Here is a 20,126-nt window from a genome sequence, read left to right as displayed (position 1 = left end):
CACCGGTCACCCTTGGGCACTGACCTACACCCACCGGTCACCCACCTACACCCACCAGACACTCACATACACTAACCCACACCCTCCTGCACTGACCTACACCCACCGGTCACCCACCTACACCCACCAGACACTCACATACACTAACCCACACCCTCCTGCACTGACCTACACCCACCAGACACTCACATACACTAACCCACACCCTCTTGCAGTGACCTACACCCACCGGTCACCCTTGGGCACTGACCTACACCCACCAGTCACCCACCTACACCCACCAGACACTCACATACACTAACCCACACCCTCCTGCACTGACCTACACCCACCGGTCACCCACCTACACCCACCAGACACTCACATACACTAACCCACACCCTCCTGCACTGACCTACACCCACCAGACACTCACATACACTAACCTACACCCTCCTGCACTGACCTACACCCACCGGTCACCCACCTACACCCACCAGACACTCACATACACTAACCCACACCCTCCTGCACTGACCTACACCCACCGGTCACCCACCTACACCCACCAGACACTCACATACACTAACCCACACCCTCCTGCACTGACCTACACCCACCGGTCACCTACCTACACCCACCAGACACTCACATACACTAACCTACACCCTCCTGCACTGACCTACACCCATGATTCACTCACATGCACTAACCTACATCCACCAGTCACCCACCTGTGCCCAACAGTCCCTGACCTGCACCCCTTACACACCAGGGACACCTCGCCTCTCCAGCCTCAGCTGCTTTGTCCGCACAGAGGGGAGAGCAGTATTCACCGTGTAAGTTTTGGTAAAAAATAAACTTCATACACATTAAAAACTGAGAATGGTGCCATAGAAAACATATAACTAAATGTTAGCTGAAATCTTATTATTTGCTTTATCTTCTTCAATCATTTGTCTTTTTGTTCAAGGTTAATTCTTTTTTAAAAATTGTGGTAAAATATATGCAGCTATTGCTTAGGAGGAGAAGCGGGAGGCAGAGGATGAGATGGTTAGATGGTACCACTGACTCAATGGACATGAGTTTGAGCAAACTCCAGGAGATAGTGATGGACAAGGAAGCCCAGAGTGCTGCAGTCCATGGGGTTGCAAATAGGTGGATATGACTGACGACTGGACATGACTGAGAGACTGAATAATTACTTAGAAACCTTGATTCCAGGTCATCTTCACCTACCTAGAGGCAGACTGAAACACAGGCTGGGCAGGGCAGCAATGAAAAGGGCCTGAAAATGTCCCTGCAGGCAGGGGGTGGAAGAGTCCCGCCCAGGGAGGGGGGCAGTGGGCTGGGGTGGCCAGGTGGAGTTGGAGATGGGCCCTGGGCCTCAGGTCACCTGGTGTAGGCTTTCTTTTCCTCCTGTGACATGCTGCTCAGAAGAAGGTCCTTCAATGTGCAGGTGTTTTCAATCCATTCGATTAGCCCCAGCCTGAAAGGAGGGGACAGTCATGAACCCCTGCTGCCCAGCCTTCTCTATAAAACAGCTCTGCCCTCGCTTCCTCCATGAGGAGGAGCCTCACAAAAGTACATGGTCTCTGTCTTGTGACACCTAAAACCCGAACTGTCCCATGCCCCCGCCCACAGAGGGGAACCCTCCCACCCCCGCAGAGGGGCAGCCGCACCTGGAGGTCATGGGCACCACGTGGTAGGTGGTCACTTGCAGGCCCCTCTGGCCGCAGGCAGCATCGTGGGCCAGGACGCTGTTCATGACCTGGAGCAGCTGCTGGATGCGGTGGTCTTGCCGCAGATCCTCACCGCCCTTCACCAGGAAGGGATACTCCCGTTCATCGTGGCCGCGGATCACGATGCGCTTGGGTTTCCTGATCGAGGCCATCACTTTCACCTTTAAAGATCGAACAGCATCTTCAGGTGCAGCTGAGAGACCAGGTGGCCCGGGTCTTGACCCCAGAGGGATGCAGGTGAGTGACAGACAGGTTGTGGGGCCCCTGGTTGCCCTGATTACAAGTTACACTGACAAACATGCGTGCTCGTGAACAAGCCACATGACACGTCCACTTGCATTATGTCTATAATGGACACACACAGAGTTGATGCCTCAAGTCTGCTAGACCCTTATACATGACTGCTACTGAAAGTGAAACATTACATTAAGGTCAGTAAATTTCATCAGAAAACTCGTAACACAACTCTCAGGGAACTCCACACGCCTGAGACCAACGTGGGGAGTGAACTGAGGGGCTGACCCTGGCCGTGGAGCTCGTGGAACCAGCACCTACCCGCTCGTCGAAGCCTGCGATCCGTGCATGGTGCTCGGGCATTGGTTTGCTTCTGCCATCATACTGACCTGGGATGGACAGAGAGCCACCTCAGACGCTGCAGGGACAGCGCATGCACTTCACACCTCCCTTCATCCCCCACCCTTGGTCTAACAGGAGAAAACATTTTACTCAAAGTTTTCAGCGGGTGTATTTTTTTTAAATGCTGTTATTTCTCGTTCGACTAGTGGATGTTGCTTCCTATTTGGTGGAGCAGAAGCAAATGGGGAGACAGGGCCTTGGGCGAGCCCCACATCCCCACCTCAGCCCCGCTCCAGTCAGGTTGTATAACAGGAGGCTATGCTTCAATGTTTTTCCTGAAACTCATGGTCTGGAATGCACAGCTGTTAGTAATAACAAAGAAAAGTGTTTGTCCAAATCTTTTTTATCCCCCACTGGAGTAAGGATACAAATCACTGGACTGACACATTTTTTGTCTGGCAAATTCCAGGGGGAAGGAGGGATGTGAAGATCACACAGTGCCCACATCTGGCCAGCACGCTGCCACCTGCTTGCAGTGTCACCAGCCCCTCCTGAAGGCATGTCACGTGCCATCACCGCCTCACTTCAGGTGGGACCAGTGCGTCTCCCAAGAAGTGAGGTGCAGGCACACTGCATCTTACTGCTCTGCAGACACTGCCGCTTCTACAAATGGAGGCTTGGTGATGGCCCTGAGTTGTCAGGAGACAGCGTTTTTCAGAAACAGTGTGTTTTAACTTTCGTATGTACTGTTTCTTAGACAGGACGTCACTGCACAGTGCGGTATAAACGCAGCACTTACAATGTGTCACTGGGCAGTCAACCACTTTGATGTGCTCTGCTGCAGGGGCTGGAATAAAACACACTTGGAAGGTTGCCTGAATTTTACTTCTGAAGAAAAGTTCTGCAGGTCAATGTGTGGGCAGGTTCAGAGGACATTACTAGCTACCATGACAGCAGGGGGCCAGCTGAGCACTCATCCTCAGGAATGGGACGGGACTTGTAATGTGGTTAAGTGTACTGATCAAAGAAACTACAGATTTTCCTGATGATGAAAAACATGTGGAATTCAAAATCTTTTCAAAGCCCAGGACCAGATGGCTTCACAGCTGAATTCTACCAAAAATTTAGAGAAGAGCTAACACCTATCTTACTCAAACTCTTTCAGAAAACTGCAGATGAAGGTAAACTTCCAAACTCATTCTATGAGGCCACCACCACCCTAATTCCAAAACCAGACAAAGATGCCACAAAAAAAGAAAACTACAGGCCAATATCACTGATGAACATAGATGCAAAAATCCTTAACAAAATTCTAGCAAACAGAATCCAACAACATATTAAAAAAATCATACACCATGACCAAGTGGGCTTTATCCCAGGAATGCAAGGATTCTTTAATATCCACAAATCAATCAATGTAATACACCACATTAACAAATTGAAAGATAAAAACCATATGATTATCTCAATAGATGCAGAGAAAGCCTTTGACAAAATTCAACACTCATTTATGATTAAAACTCTCCAGAAAGCAGGAATAGAAGGAACATACCTCAACATAATAAAAGCTATATATGACAAACCCACAGCAAGCATCAACCTCAATGGTGAAAAATTGAAAGCATTTCCCCTGAAATCAGGAACAAGACAAGGATACCCACTCTCACCACTACTATTCAACATAGTGTTGGAAGTTTCGGCCACAGCAATCAGAGCAGAAAAAGACGTAAAAGGAATCCAGATAGGAAAAGAAGAAGTGAAACTCTCGCTGTTTGCAGATGACATGATCCTCTACATAGAAAACCCTAAAGACTCTACCAGAAAATTACTAGAGCTAATCAATGAATATAGTAAAGTTGCAGGATATAAAATTAACACACAGAAATCCCTTGCATTCCTATATACTAACAATGAAAAAACAGAAAGAGAAATTAAGGAAACAATACCATTCACCATTGCAACAAAAAGAATAAAATACTTAGGAGTATATCTACCTAAAGAAACAAAAGACCTATACACAGAAAACTATAAAACATTGATGAAAGAAATCAAAGAGGACACAAACAGATGGAGAAACATACCGTGTTCATGGATTGGAAGAATCAATATTGTCAAAATGGCTATTCTACCCAAAGCAATCTATAGATTCAATGCAATCCCTATCAAGCTACCAACGGTATTTTTCACAGAACTAGAACAAATAATTTCACAATTTGTATGGAAATACAAAAAATCTCGAATAGCCAAAGTAATCTTGAGAAAGAAGAATGGAACTGGAGGAATCAACCTGCCTGACTTCAGACTCTACTACAAAGCCACAGTCATCAAGACAGTATGGTACTGGCACAAAGACAGAAATATAGATCAGTGGAACAGAATAGAAAGTTCAGAGATAAATCCATGAACCTATGGTCACCTTATCTTTGACAAAGGAGGCAAGGATATACAATGGAAACAAGACAACCTCTTTAATAAGTGGTGCTGGGAAAACTGGTCAACCACTTGTAAAAGAATGAAACTAGAACACTTTCTAACACCATACACAAAAATAAACTCAAAATGGATTAAAGATCTAAATGTAAGACCAGAAACTATAAAACTCCTAGAGGAGAACATAGGCAAAACACTCTCCGACATAAATCACAGCAAGATCCTCTATGACCCACCTCCCAGAATAGTGGAAATAAAAGCAAAAATAAACAAATTGGACCTAATGAAACTTAAAAGCTTTCGCACTACAAAGGAAACTATAAGTAAGGTGAAAAGACAGCCCTCAGATTGGGAGAAAATAATAGCAGATGAAGAAACAGACAAAGGATTAATCTCAAAAATATACAAGCAACTCCTGAAGCTCAATTCCAGAAAAATAAATGACCCAATCAAAAAATGGGCCAAAGAACTAAACAGACATTTCTCCAAAGAAGACATACAGATGGCTAACAAACACATGAAAAGATGCTCAACATCACTCATTATTAGAGAAACGCAAATCAAAACCACCATTACACGCCAGTCAGGATGGCTGCTATCCAAAAGTCTACAAGCAATAAATGCTGGAGAGGGTGTGGAGAAAAGGGAACCCTCTTACACTGTTGGTGGGAATGCAAACTAGTACAGCCACTATGGAAAACAATGTGGAGATTTCTTAAAAAACTGGAAATAGAACTGCCATATGACCCAGCAATCCCACTTCTGGGCATACACACTGAGGAAACCAGATCTGAAAGAGACACGTGCACCCCAATGTTCATCGCAGAACTGTTTATAATAGCCAGGACATGGAAGCAACCTAGATGCCCATCAGCAGATGAATGGATAAGGAAGCTGTGGTACATATACACCATGGAATATTACTCAGCTGTTAAAAAGAATTCATTTGAATCAGTTCTAATGAGATGGATGAAACTGGAGCCCATTATACAGAGTGAAGTAAGCCAGAAAGATAAAGAACATTACAGCATACTAACACATATATATGGAATTTAGAAAGATGGTAATGATAACCCTATATGCAAAACAGAAAAAGAGACACAGAAGTACAGAACAGACTTTTGAACTCTGTGGGAGAAGGTGAGGGTGGGATGTTTCGAAAGAACAGCATGTATATTATCTATGGTGAAACAGATCACCAGCCCAGGTGGGATGCATGAGACAAGTGCTCAGGCCTGGTGCACTGGGAAGACCCAGGGGAATCGGGTGGAGAGAGAGGTGGGAGGGGGGATCGGGATGGGGAATACGTGTAACTCTATGGCTGATTCATATCAATGTATGACAAAACCCACTGAAATGTTGTGAAGTAATTAGCCTCCAACTAATAAAATAAAATAAAATAAAATCTTTTCAAAAAAAGAAAGAAAACTGTCATGATTCTGATTTCACCCTCTTAGAAACAGAGGCTCTTGCTCTGGCACGACTCTCCCCATCGCTGTGCTGTCTGCCTGCAGGTGAACTCACCAGGGACCTCCAGCTCTGCTCTCAGGAATTCCACCCTGAAGTTGCTCATCCAGGGAGAACATTCCCTCAGGTTCCCCGGCGCATTTGAAGTCCTGGACATCCTCCCCAGTAGCGAGCCAGCGATGGCGCAGAAGTCCTGGGGCTTCATGTCTGGGAGTTTAGAACCTCCTCTTCCAAAGTGCTTATCAAATTCCTTTCCAAAAGCCTGAAAATAATAATAAACTTACCTTAAATTAAAAAAAAAATTTTTTAATTGGAGTACAGTTGCTTCACAGTGTTAATTTCTGCTGTTGCCACAGAGCACTGGGGAGAGTTCCCTGTGCAATACAGTTGGTTCTCGTCAGTTACCTATAGCACACACAGTTGTATATACATGTCTGTCTAATTTATCTTTAATATTAATGTGAAGTTGAACTCCTGGAAAGGTTCTAGGTTTATAAATCTTTAAAATAAATAGGTACTCAATTACATTGCTTTTTTTCTATGCTTTTAATCAATAGTTTCCTTGAATATTTCAACCCTGTTTTGGTGGATTAACCTTTGAATTGATGCAAATTATGTGTGATTTGTGATGAAGTAGAAAGTTCTAGATGAATGGTCCCAGGTAATAGAAACCAACCACAGGACAAGCCGCAGCTGAAGCTGCTGTGAGGTTTCTTTCCGTATGGGCTCCGCCCATGCGGGCAGTGGGCTGTGCTCGACCCAGTCAGAACTGACAGGCTCAGCAGGAGAAAAAGGACACCCAATGTGCAGAGTGACAACGGGCATGACCCAGGTGTGACCCCAAAGGAACCCTCCACAGGAGGAGCGGGCGGGCCCCTCCTCTCCTTGGAAGGTTGCTCTGTGACCACTTGCAGCACCCACTCCGCTGCCCTCTCTGGTCGACCCTGAGCAAGCCCCTGCCTGACCTCACACCCAAATTCTGCTGAACCCTGCTAGCCTTGCGGTTCGTCCACCTGCCATCTGGGATTCTGAGTCGCAATGGTACAGGCGTGTGTGGTATGCAGGGTCACTCTGAGAACCAAGAAGACTAAATCATACTTAACCTTTACATCTAAGAATCTAGCCACGAAGAATACTATAAATGTGCCACTAACAGACCTAAAAACATGCCATCAACATCTAGCAGAAAGTCACAGATCTAACAAAAGTTTACAAGTTCAACAGACATTTTAAAACCAGAATTATCAATGAACCAGCAAGTATAAGCCCTGGTCTCCACAGAACTCTGTAATCTCGAGGAGCCTGCCATCCACGTACCTGGATAAACCTCCTTCGAAAACTCCCAAGGCCAGGAGCCTGTGGGTCTCCCAGGGCTGCGTGCATCCTCTCATACATTCTCTTAATGTTCTTTTTATCCACAGGCGTTTTCCCTAGTTCAACCTTGACGTCCTCCATCCAGTCCTGCGCAGAAAAAGACATGTCAAGCGGGACCACAAGCAAGTCTCACTGAGTTCCGTGTGTTATGCCAGGAGCTGTCATCTCACCTTAAAAAGCATCTCAGGGTTGGAGAGCTGCTCCAGGGCATTAATGAAATCCTGAACCACGCCTTCTCGATCCAGTTTAGCTTTAATCCTGTAACAAAAATTAAAGCTTAGGTGCTCAAACATCTTGGTCAACGATTTTTATATGTATATAACTACATTTATATATAAGAAAATATATAACCAGCTACCTAGTCCAGGGAAGGAGCAATTTAAAAATTAAAACAGGGACTTTCTTGGTGGTACAAGTGGCTAAGATGCTGTGCTCCCAATGTGAGGGTCCAGGGTTCAATCCCTGGTCAGGAAACGTGATCTCACATGCTGCAACGAAAACTAAAGATCCCACATGCTGTAACTAAGACTCGGTGCAGCCAAATAAGTAAATGAACATTAAAAAAAAAAAAGACAGATACTTATTAAAAAAAGAAAGAAAGATGAGGTGAAAGCAAATCCTCGACGTTCTGATGCACACAAGCTGACACATACAGTTTCTGTAGTTAAAAGGTCCCTTTCTCAACAAACTTGCAACTGTTCTCTTTCTAAGGAACTGATCATGCTACAGCTGCCTCTACTGAGACAGAAGTGGGTGCCACAGGGTGGTGGGCGTCACGGGGTAGTGGGTGCATGGCCAGCCCATCGGGGCACTGTGCTCCCCAACACTGTCACTCAGAAGCTCAAGACTCTAAATAACTAGGCACATCAGCTCCTGACATAGAAGGGTGGCTACCATACTGGTGTCTACCAAAGTCCTCTTTCTAAAGCGAAACACCACTGCCTGTGTGCTCACTCCCAAATCAATTGAAGAAGCCAAAACAATGACACCTGGGCCATTTTCTGAGTCCTAATTAAGAGGGGCTTCCCAGAGACTTTCACTCTCAGAACAACTTCAGGGACTGATTTCAGAATGCATCTCATCGAGTCTGTCTCAACCAAGAGATCATTAGCATTTAGCACACCCCTCTCCTGTAACACTGTAAGATGAACTGTGCTTACAAAAGGAAAGAAATTCTACAGCAAATAACACACCAGGTGGACGCACCCAGACTGTAGAAGCCCACGCTTCCTGCCCCAGGGCAGCACTAACTCATCTGAGAACAAACATAAGCATCCGTGTGTCTGCTTGGCCCACAGTCATTTTTACAACCTTTCAGTGTTTGAGCGACCTAATTTTTCTGTGTCACCTGGCCACAAACTCCTTGTTTTTATGACCAGCAGAAGTGTCTTTGAAGCAGTAGCTTTCGCTACTTATCATGAATGGGTAGACGATGGCCTGCGGGTAGTGGTCGGCAATGTCCTCCACTGTGCGCTGGACGGCAACCGCCTCCTCCTTGTCTAGCAAGGGCAGCATGTGGCTGATCCAGCCGATGAACTCCCAGCAAGGGACAGAAGAGATCTGCAACAGAAAGCAGGGACTCAGTGCTGAGTGAGACATTTAATGTTCTTTCCCTACACAGGGGCTGTGTGTCCAACATCAAAGCACAGCTACATTTGTGATCATCAGCATAAAAGCAGACAGACGCACTGACAGAGGTTGGCCCTCTCCTGCCCTTTCGGTTTTGACCCGCCAACAGACTTCTGTGGGCGCTCACACAGCCCCTTTCTTTACAAGAGCAGACAGAACCGCTGTTGCTGATTCTCCTTAGATTTAAACGTCATTCCTTCCGCCAGCTGTACTGTATCCCATGTCATCTCACTTGTGCTCCATGATCAACTTTTAGGGTGCCTGCACTTCTTGCTTTCCAGATAATACTACGGGGCTCATCCTTGCATGTTTATCTCTTTGTACCTGTGCTATACGCCCATCAAAGCAGGAGAGATTCCTAAATCCATTCTTACTTTTAATATTAACAACAGTAAAAATCACTGATTTTCCTCCAAGAAGATTTTTCAAGTTTTCACCTCTAAAGGTCTTTTCCAAAATCCTTTCCGACACTGAGGACAATCAAATTTTAAAATTTATTCTCAGTCTGAGGAATGAAAAAGTATCTAACTGTAATTTGCATGTTTCCCTTTTAGAAGCCTGCGCTTCTTGGCCTCACATACTTTAATCATGCGAGCATCTCCTGTTTTCTATTAGTCTGTTATTTTGGAGATCGGAGATAACTGCTCTCCATCTCCAGTATGTGTTGCAAATATTTTTCTCTCAGTTTTCTTTTAAACTTTGTATACGATAATTTTTTTAAATGATAGAAGTGTCAAATTATTTTCCTTTATAGCTCCTGGTTTTTGTCTTTCAACTCCAAGATCATTTTTATATTTCGCTCAGGTTTTCCTCCAATGCTTTTCCAGCTGTTTGTTTCAGGATAAAATCTGATGCACCTGGAACACTGATGCAAAGTGAGGGAGGGCAGGCAGCTTAGGGAACCCTCAGCACAAGGCCAGCTGCCCCTCTCAAGGGTCTCAATATAGACCCACCGCTCCGTCTGTTTCTGTGCCAACTTAAGATGTTATTTTTATTTATTTATTTTTTCATTTATTTTTATTAGTTGGAGGCTAATTACTTCACAACATTGCAGTGGGTTTTGTCATACATTGACATGAATCAGCCATGGAGTTACATGTATTCCCCATCCCGATATAAATATGATTTGGGGAAAAATAAAATCATAACTTAGTGAAATTTCTTTACTTATCTTTAAAAAAAGCGCCTGTGTGTTGCTACTAAATTGACCTTAATTTCCTGTGTTAGACCTACCGAAATGCTCACCCGTCCAAGTGCGCAAAGAACTGACTCTGAGCTTCGTGACAGCACCATCTACAAGCCCGCTGTGCCCAGCTAACAGCGCGTGTCACCCTTTCTGAACTATTACAATGTCAACTCAAAGCCTGGCCCGGTTTTTCCAGTTACAGCTCCATAAAAGTCACTAAAGATCCTCTCTGAGGGCCCTGCCTCCCTTTTGCCCCAACACAGCCCCAGGAGAGAGGCCGGCATGGGACACGAGCAGGGGAGTGGGATTTTGGTGGGAGCCCTCAGGGTACCCAAGATGCAGGGCGTGGTGGGCCAGCACCCAATACGTCCCCTGTCAAAATGTGGTGCTGCCAAACAGTGAGCTGAGCATAAGGCCCCGGATGCTACAGACGAGGCTCAGCCCTGAAAGGAGAGGAGGCTGTGTACTGGCCTCGCCCCTTCTCTGCCCCTCGGTTTCCCCCTGCAGACGGAGTCTTCACAGCAACACCCCTAGAGGAAAGCGGGGACAGGGAGCTCATTCTCAGTGTTTCACTGACATACGTTCTGGGATGGAGCAGAAAGCGGTGGTTAGGAAAAGCCATCACCCATGCCCCACACATGTTGCGTGTCTAGACGTAAGTTTCATCAAGTTCCAGCTACTGGAAGGAACACACTGACCTCTCTGGTCATCAGGCCCAGCGTCTCCTCCGGATACTGTGCAACGATTTGCAGGAGCCGGGGGAACTTCAGCCGGGCCTCGCTCGAGTGAAACTTCAAGGCTTTCAGCATCTTGTCCACCACAAGGGCTGGATACGTGAGCAGCTCTGTGGACCCAAGGACTAGTGGGACAGAAGAGGGGAGATGAAGTCACCACCCCCACACAGACACAGTGACCGACCCTGACGCTCACTTCCTGGGGCTTGCATGTTGTAATCATCATGTTCCCTCTGCAGCAATGACTGCAGCAGAGCCACCAGTCCTGGGCCACATGTGAGGGCTTCTCTCGGAGGCTGATGCCTGCTCCTGAGTGAAGCCGTCTGAGTCCTGGGCTGCAACAGGAGGGCGGCCACAGGAGCTAGTCATACTCACGTCAGGAGGGACAGAGACAGCCTGCCACCGTCACAGGCAGGCCACAGGGTGCACCTGTGTCATTGCCTCTCAAACAGACAAACTGTGTGCTGACACAACGTGAGGCTCACCGGACGGGCCCTCCTCCTCTCTGCGGAGCTGCTGGTCACAGAACTCGGCGAGTGTCAGGTAAGCCACGGTCACGCCAGCTGTAGGCCCCTGGCCCCGCGCTGAGGGCCCGGCCTCCTCCTCTGCCGTCCGCACAGCCTCAGAAAGATGGTGGAACGCTCTCTGATACAAACCTGCCATGACCTGGAATTGAGAGACCCTGACAGCTGTGAGTGGGCCCGGAGCTTCCTGAAGACCCTCCTCCCTACCTGGGCCCCATGGGCCACCAGTGAACACAAAGCTGTTAGTGCCAGATCGGGAGAGAGACACGAGCCTCACATAACCTCAGAACCTGAAAACCAACACAAGGCGGAATCCCCAGGCCCCAGAGTGGGGCTGAGGAAGAGCTGCGGACACAAGTGACATGAGGAGCACACGGGAATTACTGATAATACAGAATCACCTGAAAAAAGCCAACAGAGCAGCCGCTACACAAAAAAGCCAACAGAGCAGCCGCTACACAAAAAAGCAGAAAAGCTGGTTTTCCCCACAAGCTAGTGGGGCATCTGGATGATGACAGACAGCAAGATTACAGCAAAGTGCATGGAAAAACTGTCCATAGGGATCAACACAGACTCCTCATTCTAGACACTAAAGGAAAGGTGTTATCCGAATGAACAGGAAGCACACGGAGGGTGTCACTAGCCCAGCGGCAAACTCGGCTGTGTGTAACTGCAAGCTACACATTAAAGGCACACAGCAAGACCTGCTGCTGCTCTCATGTCCTGTCATGGTCAGGACAAACACACGATGCAAGGAGCTCAGGTCCCCAGTGTCACTACCTTGTCTACATCCTCTGAGCTGGACCCAGACAGCTCCACGACACTCCTGGCCTTGCCCTCCCCGATCCCAGCAAGGCAGGTGGGCTCGTCGCAGAGTGCATCGGCCAGGATCCGGTAGGTCGTGCCCAGCAGGACATGATGGTCACGGGAAGCCAGGGCGCTTGTGCTTGATGTGTTCTCAGCTATTGGATCACATACACACACACACACACAATTTTTTTAGAAGTGAATAAAAACACAAATTAAAAAGAATATAGTTATAATTAAACTATTACACCCAAAATTTAGCTAAGTGTTAAAAAGAACATTTTAAACTTCAACTTTAAAGAAATAAAAGTTCCAAAAGTCATATTTAATAGTATTATTAGGATACAAAGTACCTTGGCTCCAAATACTTAATAAACATTTAATAAAAATTTTACAGGGCTTCCCTGGTGGCTCAGTGGTAAAGAATCTGCCTGCCAAGGTAGGAGACACAGGTCCCATCCCTGAGCCAAGAAGATTCCACATGCCAAAGAGCAGCTAAGCCCACGGCCACAACTACTGAATGTGTGCTCCACAGCCAGGGAGCCACAATTACTGAGCCCACAAGGTCACAATGACTGAAGCCTGAGGGCTCCAGAGTCCAACCTCGGCAACTAGGAAGAAAGCTCATGTGGTAATGAAGACCCAGCACAGCCAAAAATAAATAAAATTATCTTTTAAAACATGTTTATAAAATTGAGTTCCCAAATGTCAGACAGAGCAGCACAGAGAAGAGGTGAGAAGACAGGCTCCACCACGTGTGCCGCACGGAAAGCAGCTCGCACCCAGCAGGGACGCGGTCCTGAGAGCCGTGCGCAGCTGCTCGGGCCGGCGCTGGGCCCGCGCCCGGCTATGGCTGAGCCGGCAATAGGCCTGCACCCACATCACCAGCCAGTCCTCCCGGGCTTTCGACTCTCTGTGCAGCTCCTTCAGCAACTTCAAGGCGAGTGAGAAATTGTTCTGCAGGAGAGAGAGAGGAAGCAGAGAGATGAGACAGGGCCCGCCAGCATACAATCCAGCAGGGAGCAGGGACCCGTCACCTCAGCTGAAACCATGGGGTGTCCCTGTGTTTACCGCAGGGACAGTCGCAGCCACAACATGCACTCCAGGGAGGCTGGGATAGCGTCACTGCCACCGAGTTCACAACACATTCCTCATCCATGAAACCCCTATCCACTTGGGTTTCCCCTCCCCAGCCACGCGACCATGGCCTTCTGCCCCTGGGTCTGCCTGTGCCGGACGCTTGGTATCATCGAGTCAGCAGATGACCTCGGACTTAAGTCAGAACCCCACCCTTCCCTACAGCTGAGCAAAGCTCTCCTGCAGGGTGAACCAAAGTTTACCATCCACCTCCTCCTGACACACGTTCCAGTTTTGTTGCTGAAACCTTTGGCTATTTCAAATAATATTCTTTGCTAATTTGAATACAAATAAAGGCCCTGGAGAAGCTAAAGGCAAAGGAGAAAATGAAAGATATACCCATTTGAAAAAATAGCAAGGAGAACAAGAAAGCCTTCCTCAGTGATCAACACAAAGAAATAGAGGAAAACAATAGAATGGGAAAGACTAAAGATCTCTTTCAGAAAATTAGAGATACCAAGGGAACATGTCATGCAAAGATAGGCTCAATAAAGAACAGAAATGGTATGGACCTAACAGAAGCTGAAGATATTAAGAAGGGGCGGCAAGAATACACAGAAGAACTGCACAAAAAAGATTTTCATGACCCAGATAACCACGATGGTGTGATCACTCACCTAGAGTCAGACATCCTAGAATGTGAAGTCAAGTGGGCCTTAGGAAGCACCACCACAAACAAAGTTAGTGAAGGTGATGAAATTCCAGCTGAGCTATTTCAAATCCTAAAAGATGATGCTGTGAAAGTGCTACACTCAATAAGCCAGCAAATTTGGAGAACTCAGCAGTGGCCACAGGACTGGAAAAGGTCAGTTTTCATTCCAATCCCAAAGAAAGGCAATGCCAAAGAATGTTCCAACTACCACACAATTGCACTCATCTGACATGCTAGTAAAGTAATGCTCAAAATTCTCCAAGTGAGGCTTCAACAGTAAATGAACTGAGAACTTTCAGATGTTCAAGCTGGATTTAGAAAAGGTAGAGGAACCAGAGATCAAATTGCCAACATCTGTTGGATCATCAAAAAAGCAAGAGAGGTCCAGAAAAACATCTGCTTCTGCTTTATTGACTACACGAAAGCCTTTGACTATGTGAATCACAACAAACTGCCGAAAATTCTTCAAAAGATAGGAATATCAGACACCTGACCTGTCTCCTGAGAAATCTGTATGCAGGTCAGGAAGCAACAGTTGGAACTGGACATGGAACAACAGACTGGTTCCAAATCCGGAGAGGAGTATGTCAAGGCTGTATATTGTCACCCTGCTTATTTAACTTATATGCAGAGTACATCATGCAAAATGTCAGGCTGGATGAAGCACAAGCTGGAATCAAGATTGCCAGGAGAAATATCAATAACCTCAGATATGTAGATGACACCACCCTTATGGGAGAAAGCAAAAAAGAACCAAAGAGCCTCTTGATGAAAGTGAAAGAGGAGAATGAAAAAGTTAGCTTAAAATTCAACATTCAAAAAACTAAGATCATGGCATCTGGTCCCATCACTTCATGGCAAATAGATGGGAAAACAATGGAAACAGTGAACGACTTTATTTTGGGGGGCTCTGAAATCACTGCAGATGGTAACTGCAGCCATGAAATTAAAAGACGCTTGCTCCTTGGAAGAAAAACTATAACCAATCTGCTGCTGCTAAGTCGCTTCAGTCATGTCTGTCTCTGTGCAACCCCACAGATGGCAGCCCACCAGGCTTCCCCATCCCTGGGATTCTCCAGGCAAGACCACTGGAGTGGGCTGCCATTTCCTTCTTCAATGCATGAAAGTGAAAACTGAAAGTGAAGTTGCTCATCTAGACAGCATATTAAAAAGCAGAGACATTATTTTGCCAACAAAGGTCCGTCTAGTCAAAGCTATGCTTTTTCCAGTAGTCATGTGTGGATGTGAGAGTTGGACTATAAAGAAAGTTGAGCACCAAAGAATTGATGCTTTTGAACTGTGGTGTTGGAGAAGACTCTTGAGAGTCCCTTGGACTGTAGAAGATCCAACCAGTCCATCCTAAAGGACATCAGTCCTCAATATTCACTGGAAGGACTGATGCTGAAGCTGAGGCTCCAATACTTTGGCCACCTTTTGCGAAGAACTGAGTCATTTGTAAAGATCTTGATGCCGGGAAAGATTGAAGGCAGGAGGAGAAGGGGACAACAGAGGATGAGATGGTTGGATGGCATCACCAACTTGATGTGCATAAATTTGAGTAAGCTCTGGGAGTGGGTGATGGACAGGGAAGCCTGGTGTGCTGCAGTCCATGGGGTCGCAAAGAGTTGGACACGACTGAGCAACTGAACTGAAAGCCCCTGGATACAAATTTCCATTTGGACATAAGCTCTGCTTTCTCATGGGTATATTTGGAGGAGGGGAACTACAGTGATATGGTGACCCTAGCGTTTGCAGGAGCCGCCAGGCCAGTGTCTGCACAGCACACCTCTACTCCAGCCATCCTGAGGGTGGTGGCGGGTGGGCCCTCGCTGTGGTCTGACCTGCCTCCCCCCTCACGACTTGTGGTGCTGCGTTCTTCATGTGTGCACTAGCTACTTGAGTGTCTTCCTGGGAGAAGCATCCATTCAGATCCTTTGCCCGCTTTGTCACTGGATTGTTTGACTTTCTGTTTGTCGGTCGTAAAGAGTTTTTATATATTCTGGATAAGGGGACGCTTATCAGATACACAATTTCCAAATATTTTCTCCCATTATATGGGTTGTCTCTTCACTTCCTTTAGTGTGTCATTTGAGGCACAGAAGTTTTTAGTTTTATTATACAATTTCTCTACTTTTTATTTGGTTGTTTTATGGACATCTCTTAAATCTAATTCTCTGCTAAGCTTCAAAGATACTGACATTGGACTGTATTACAACCCTTCCAACCACTCAGACCAGAAGTCCAGGTTGCCCTCATCACTCCTGCCATCTCTGGTCTTGTTTCACAGAGTTTTCATTCCCACCAGCATGTACAAGAACTTCCAAGACCTCCTGGAATCTCCAGTCCCTGATTCTGGGCCACAAGCTTCATGGTCCACCTCAAATCAGCATCACTAAATAGCCTTCCCCTCACAGCAGACTCTGCAGTTCCCAGTTTCTCACATTTGGGATTTTATTTAAAAATGTATCTCAGCACCTTTCTCTCCCAAGTGCCTCCCCTCCATGGAGCCTTCCTTCCCTCCTACCTCATGCCCCCCTAGCAGTAGAAAATACCGGCTGTGCCCCACTTCCTGCTGAGAAGCCACATGCACCCCCTCAGCTACATGCCCTGGACCACAGCCACTACTGCTGCACCCAGAGCTAAGAAGATGGAAGAAGAAATGGCCAGGGCCTTCTGGAAAAAAAGAATCTTCTTTGTTTTCTGCAGGAAATAGGGAGACTACCTGATTCCAGAAAGATGCAGTGGGAAAGCAAGACACGAAACATCAAGAGCATTTCCAACTCCAAGGGAAGCCTGGAGTTAGCAGAGTCACAAAGAACAAGATTCATGTGTGTGTGTGGCGGGGGAGACCGGGATAGGAGACAGATCCTCCTTGGTGGGGGATTCAAGAGCATCTGAAAGCCTGTTCCTCTAGAGTATAATTTAGGGACTGATACAGCTCCTTTATTCACTTAGGCTGCTCCAGGCTGGGCTTTTTGTTATTGAAAATATAAAAATTCCTGATACAATACCTATCTCAAAGAAAAACATTATACATGAGTATTAAAACCCACAAAACAGAAATACTAATTATTTCTACTGGCATAATATTCTTTGCTTTATAACAGCAATCAACATAGGGTCATTAAGACAGAAAGCTCCCCTAGCACATTTAAATATGATTAAATGAAAAATTTGATACTTAAAATGTTAATATGCCACTTTTAAGCAAAGCACACTTGTATAGATTAAGGATCTTATTATCAAATGATAGATTTTTCACAAAATACAATTTGAAACCTAAATACAATTTGTAACAAACTGGCGAACATTCATTTTGTTAAACAAGAGAAAACCTGATATTAGGTCTATTTTTTTTATAAGTAACAGAAAATAAACATTTTGAAATGGCTGACAAGTGAATAATAAACGTTAAAGGCTTTCTGGGAAACTTTAATTTTTCTTCAAGTTTACTTTCTTATAAAGAAAAGAAACACTAACAACTCCATCACCCCTAAGTATCAGTTTTTTAAGAGGATCTCGGCTTAGAGACCTCCGGTTCAGTCTGTGGCCCTGGCGCCCACCTGCTTCCTCGCACTCTCGGCCATCTGCATCCTCATGGAGAAGCGGCAGCTCATGATCAGGGCCCGTGCGTCTTCTTCCTGAGTCTGCGCATTCATCTCGGCCCCATCCTCACTCGCACCTTCACTGTCTTGAAGGAGACTGAGCTTCTCCTCTATTTTGCTGAGAAAGAAACATCTACATGAAACAAAGAAAAGAGTTAATGCCAGACTTGTGAAAGAAATCTCTGACATACAGGGAGCTACTGGCTAGCATTCAGACAGATATTCTACACTTACTGAAATTTTGCTCATTTTTTAGACTGTTAGTGTTACACTCTCAGTACTGGACTTAATCTCCATTTTTATTAACCAACTCTGAGGATCCTCTGAAGATCACTTTAGATATTTTAACTTTCCAGATATCATCTATTGCCTCCACCTCCACAAAGTACAATATTTACACTCACAAACTTGCCTTCTTAATGAAGGGACAGCACATCTGGTGTTGGGTCGAAACCATTTTTCTCTTCTGTCTCCAAATCTAAGGTATTCCTCCCAAAGTCAGACAGTATCAAGTGGTAGGCAGATTATAACCACTGAGAACAGTGGCTGTGTTCCATATATGGCTAATTTTATACACATCTGATTTGGTTCCTATGACTGTATTTCAGTGTTTTAATTTTCAGTAACACTGACACACAAAAAAACACTAAAGACATGGAAGATCTGAAAAACACAATTGATCACCTTGATCTAATTGAAAATTATACACATTATGTCCAAGAACTGCAGAATATACTGGGTTTTCAAGTACACATGGTATATTTACTAAAATAGACCATATGCTTGGCCATAGATCAAGTCTTGATAAATTTAAAGAGACTGAAACCATACAGTATGTTTATAATCATAAGGAATTAACTCAGAAATCAGTAAGACACAGAAACTCACTTATAACTATTTTATGGATCAAAAAGAAATCACAGAAGAATGAGAAAATATTTTGAACTACAAGATAATATAAAATATAAAAATATAAATGCAACGTACCAAAATCTGCAATGTGCAGCTGAAGCAGTGCTTAGAGAAACATTATAACTTTAAATGTACTGAACAAAAAAGCATAAAATCAATGATCAAAGTTTACACCTTAAGAAACTGAAAAAGGAAAAGCTAAGTCTAAAGTATGCAGAAAGAAAATACTAAAGGTGAAACCAGAAATAAATTAAATAGAAAACAGATCGATGATAAAATCAGCAAAGCAGATCCTTTGAGAAAATCAGCAAAATTGACAGACATCTAAAATTAACAAACTGATGAAGAAAAAAAAGGAAACACAAATCATCAATATCAGGACTGAATAAGGATCTCCCACTACAGATACCACAAATAATAACATTAGAGTATAATATGAGCAACTTTATGCCAACAATTTGACATGAAATGGAAAAATACAACTTAATAAGATTGATATGGAAAGAAAGAGAAATTTTAAATAGTCCTATATATCTCTTTTCAAAAAGGTTTTTTCCCCCCAGTATTTATTTATTTGGCTGTGCTGGATCTTAGTTGCACCATGTGGTATCTAGCTACCCAGTCAGGGAATGAACCTGGGCCCCTGCGCTGGGAGCATGGAGCCCTGGCTGCTGGACACCAGGAAGGTCCCAGCCGTATGTCTACTTAAGTAACTACATATATCATCAAAAATCTGCCCCACATGAAACCTCCAGGTATATATAGTTTCACTGATGAACTGTATCAAATAATTAAGAAATAAGAAGTATCTTACACAAACTTTTTAAAAATGAGAGGAGGATACATGTCCTAACTCATTTTATGAGGCCTGCATAACCCTAACATCAAAACCTAACAAAGACATTACAAAAAAGGGAGACATTACAGACCAGTTCCCACTCGAATACAGACAGAAAAAAATTCTTAACAAAATGTTAGCAAACCAAGAATATGGAAAAGATATTGGAAAAGAGGTCACCATAACCACACAGGTTTACCTTCAAATGAAACATCTACTTCAGAATAAAAAGCAATGTATCACACCACAAACACAGCAAAAAAGATGAGCAACATTATCCGGATGGTGACACAGGTCATTCTTGACCTTGGTCCTCTCACAGGAACACCAACCAACACCACCAACCAACAACGTTCATAGACAAGACACCTCTGGGAAAATCCCCCAACACGATGGTGAGTTGTAAACAGCCCTGTACCCCAGAGACTGGGGGGATGCCCGCTCCCAGGGCTGTGGGTCTCACCTCCTAGGGGTCTCAGGGCTCAGACTATAACAGAAAAGCTGGGGGGATTACAGCAACCAGCAATGGATCTG

The 20,126-nt window shown here is 45.1% G+C and overlaps 1 protein-coding gene across 2 annotated transcripts in view; it reads right to left on the bottom strand.

Moving 5' to 3' along the window:
- PRKDC (protein kinase, DNA-activated, catalytic subunit) overlaps positions 1 to 20,126 on the bottom strand; it is a 136,458-nt gene that overhangs the window by 15,265 nt on the left and 101,067 nt on the right. Inside the window, exons 69-80 of one of the 2 annotated variants that reach the window (XM_065903562.1) lie at positions 17,801 to 17,975; positions 13,231 to 13,405; positions 12,422 to 12,603; positions 11,603 to 11,783; positions 11,082 to 11,242; positions 8,917 to 9,128; positions 7,739 to 7,826; positions 7,512 to 7,655; positions 6,252 to 6,456; positions 2,277 to 2,344; positions 1,662 to 1,882; positions 1,376 to 1,468 (exon numbers count right to left, since the gene is read on the bottom strand). In XM_065903562.1, coding sequence (XP_065759634.1) covers positions 1,376 to 1,468; positions 1,662 to 1,882; positions 2,277 to 2,344; positions 6,252 to 6,456; positions 7,512 to 7,655; positions 7,739 to 7,826; positions 8,917 to 9,128; positions 11,082 to 11,242; positions 11,603 to 11,783; positions 12,422 to 12,603; positions 13,231 to 13,405; positions 17,801 to 17,975 — 1,905 coding nt within the window. Of the gene's footprint in view, positions 1 to 1,375; positions 1,469 to 1,661; positions 1,883 to 2,276; positions 2,345 to 6,251; positions 6,457 to 7,511; positions 7,656 to 7,738; positions 7,827 to 8,774; positions 9,129 to 11,081; positions 11,243 to 11,602; positions 11,784 to 12,421; positions 12,604 to 13,230; positions 13,406 to 17,800; positions 17,976 to 20,126 lie in introns of those variants that run through there. The other variant, XR_010658720.1, reaches the window with a different exon arrangement.

This window comes from Muntiacus reevesi, chromosome 12, assembly GCF_963930625.1.
Source record: "Muntiacus reevesi chromosome 12, mMunRee1.1, whole genome shotgun sequence".
NCBI classification, from domain to species: Eukaryota; Metazoa; Chordata; class Mammalia; order Artiodactyla; family Cervidae; genus Muntiacus; species Muntiacus reevesi.
This window is presented reverse-complemented; position numbering and strand designations above follow the sequence as displayed.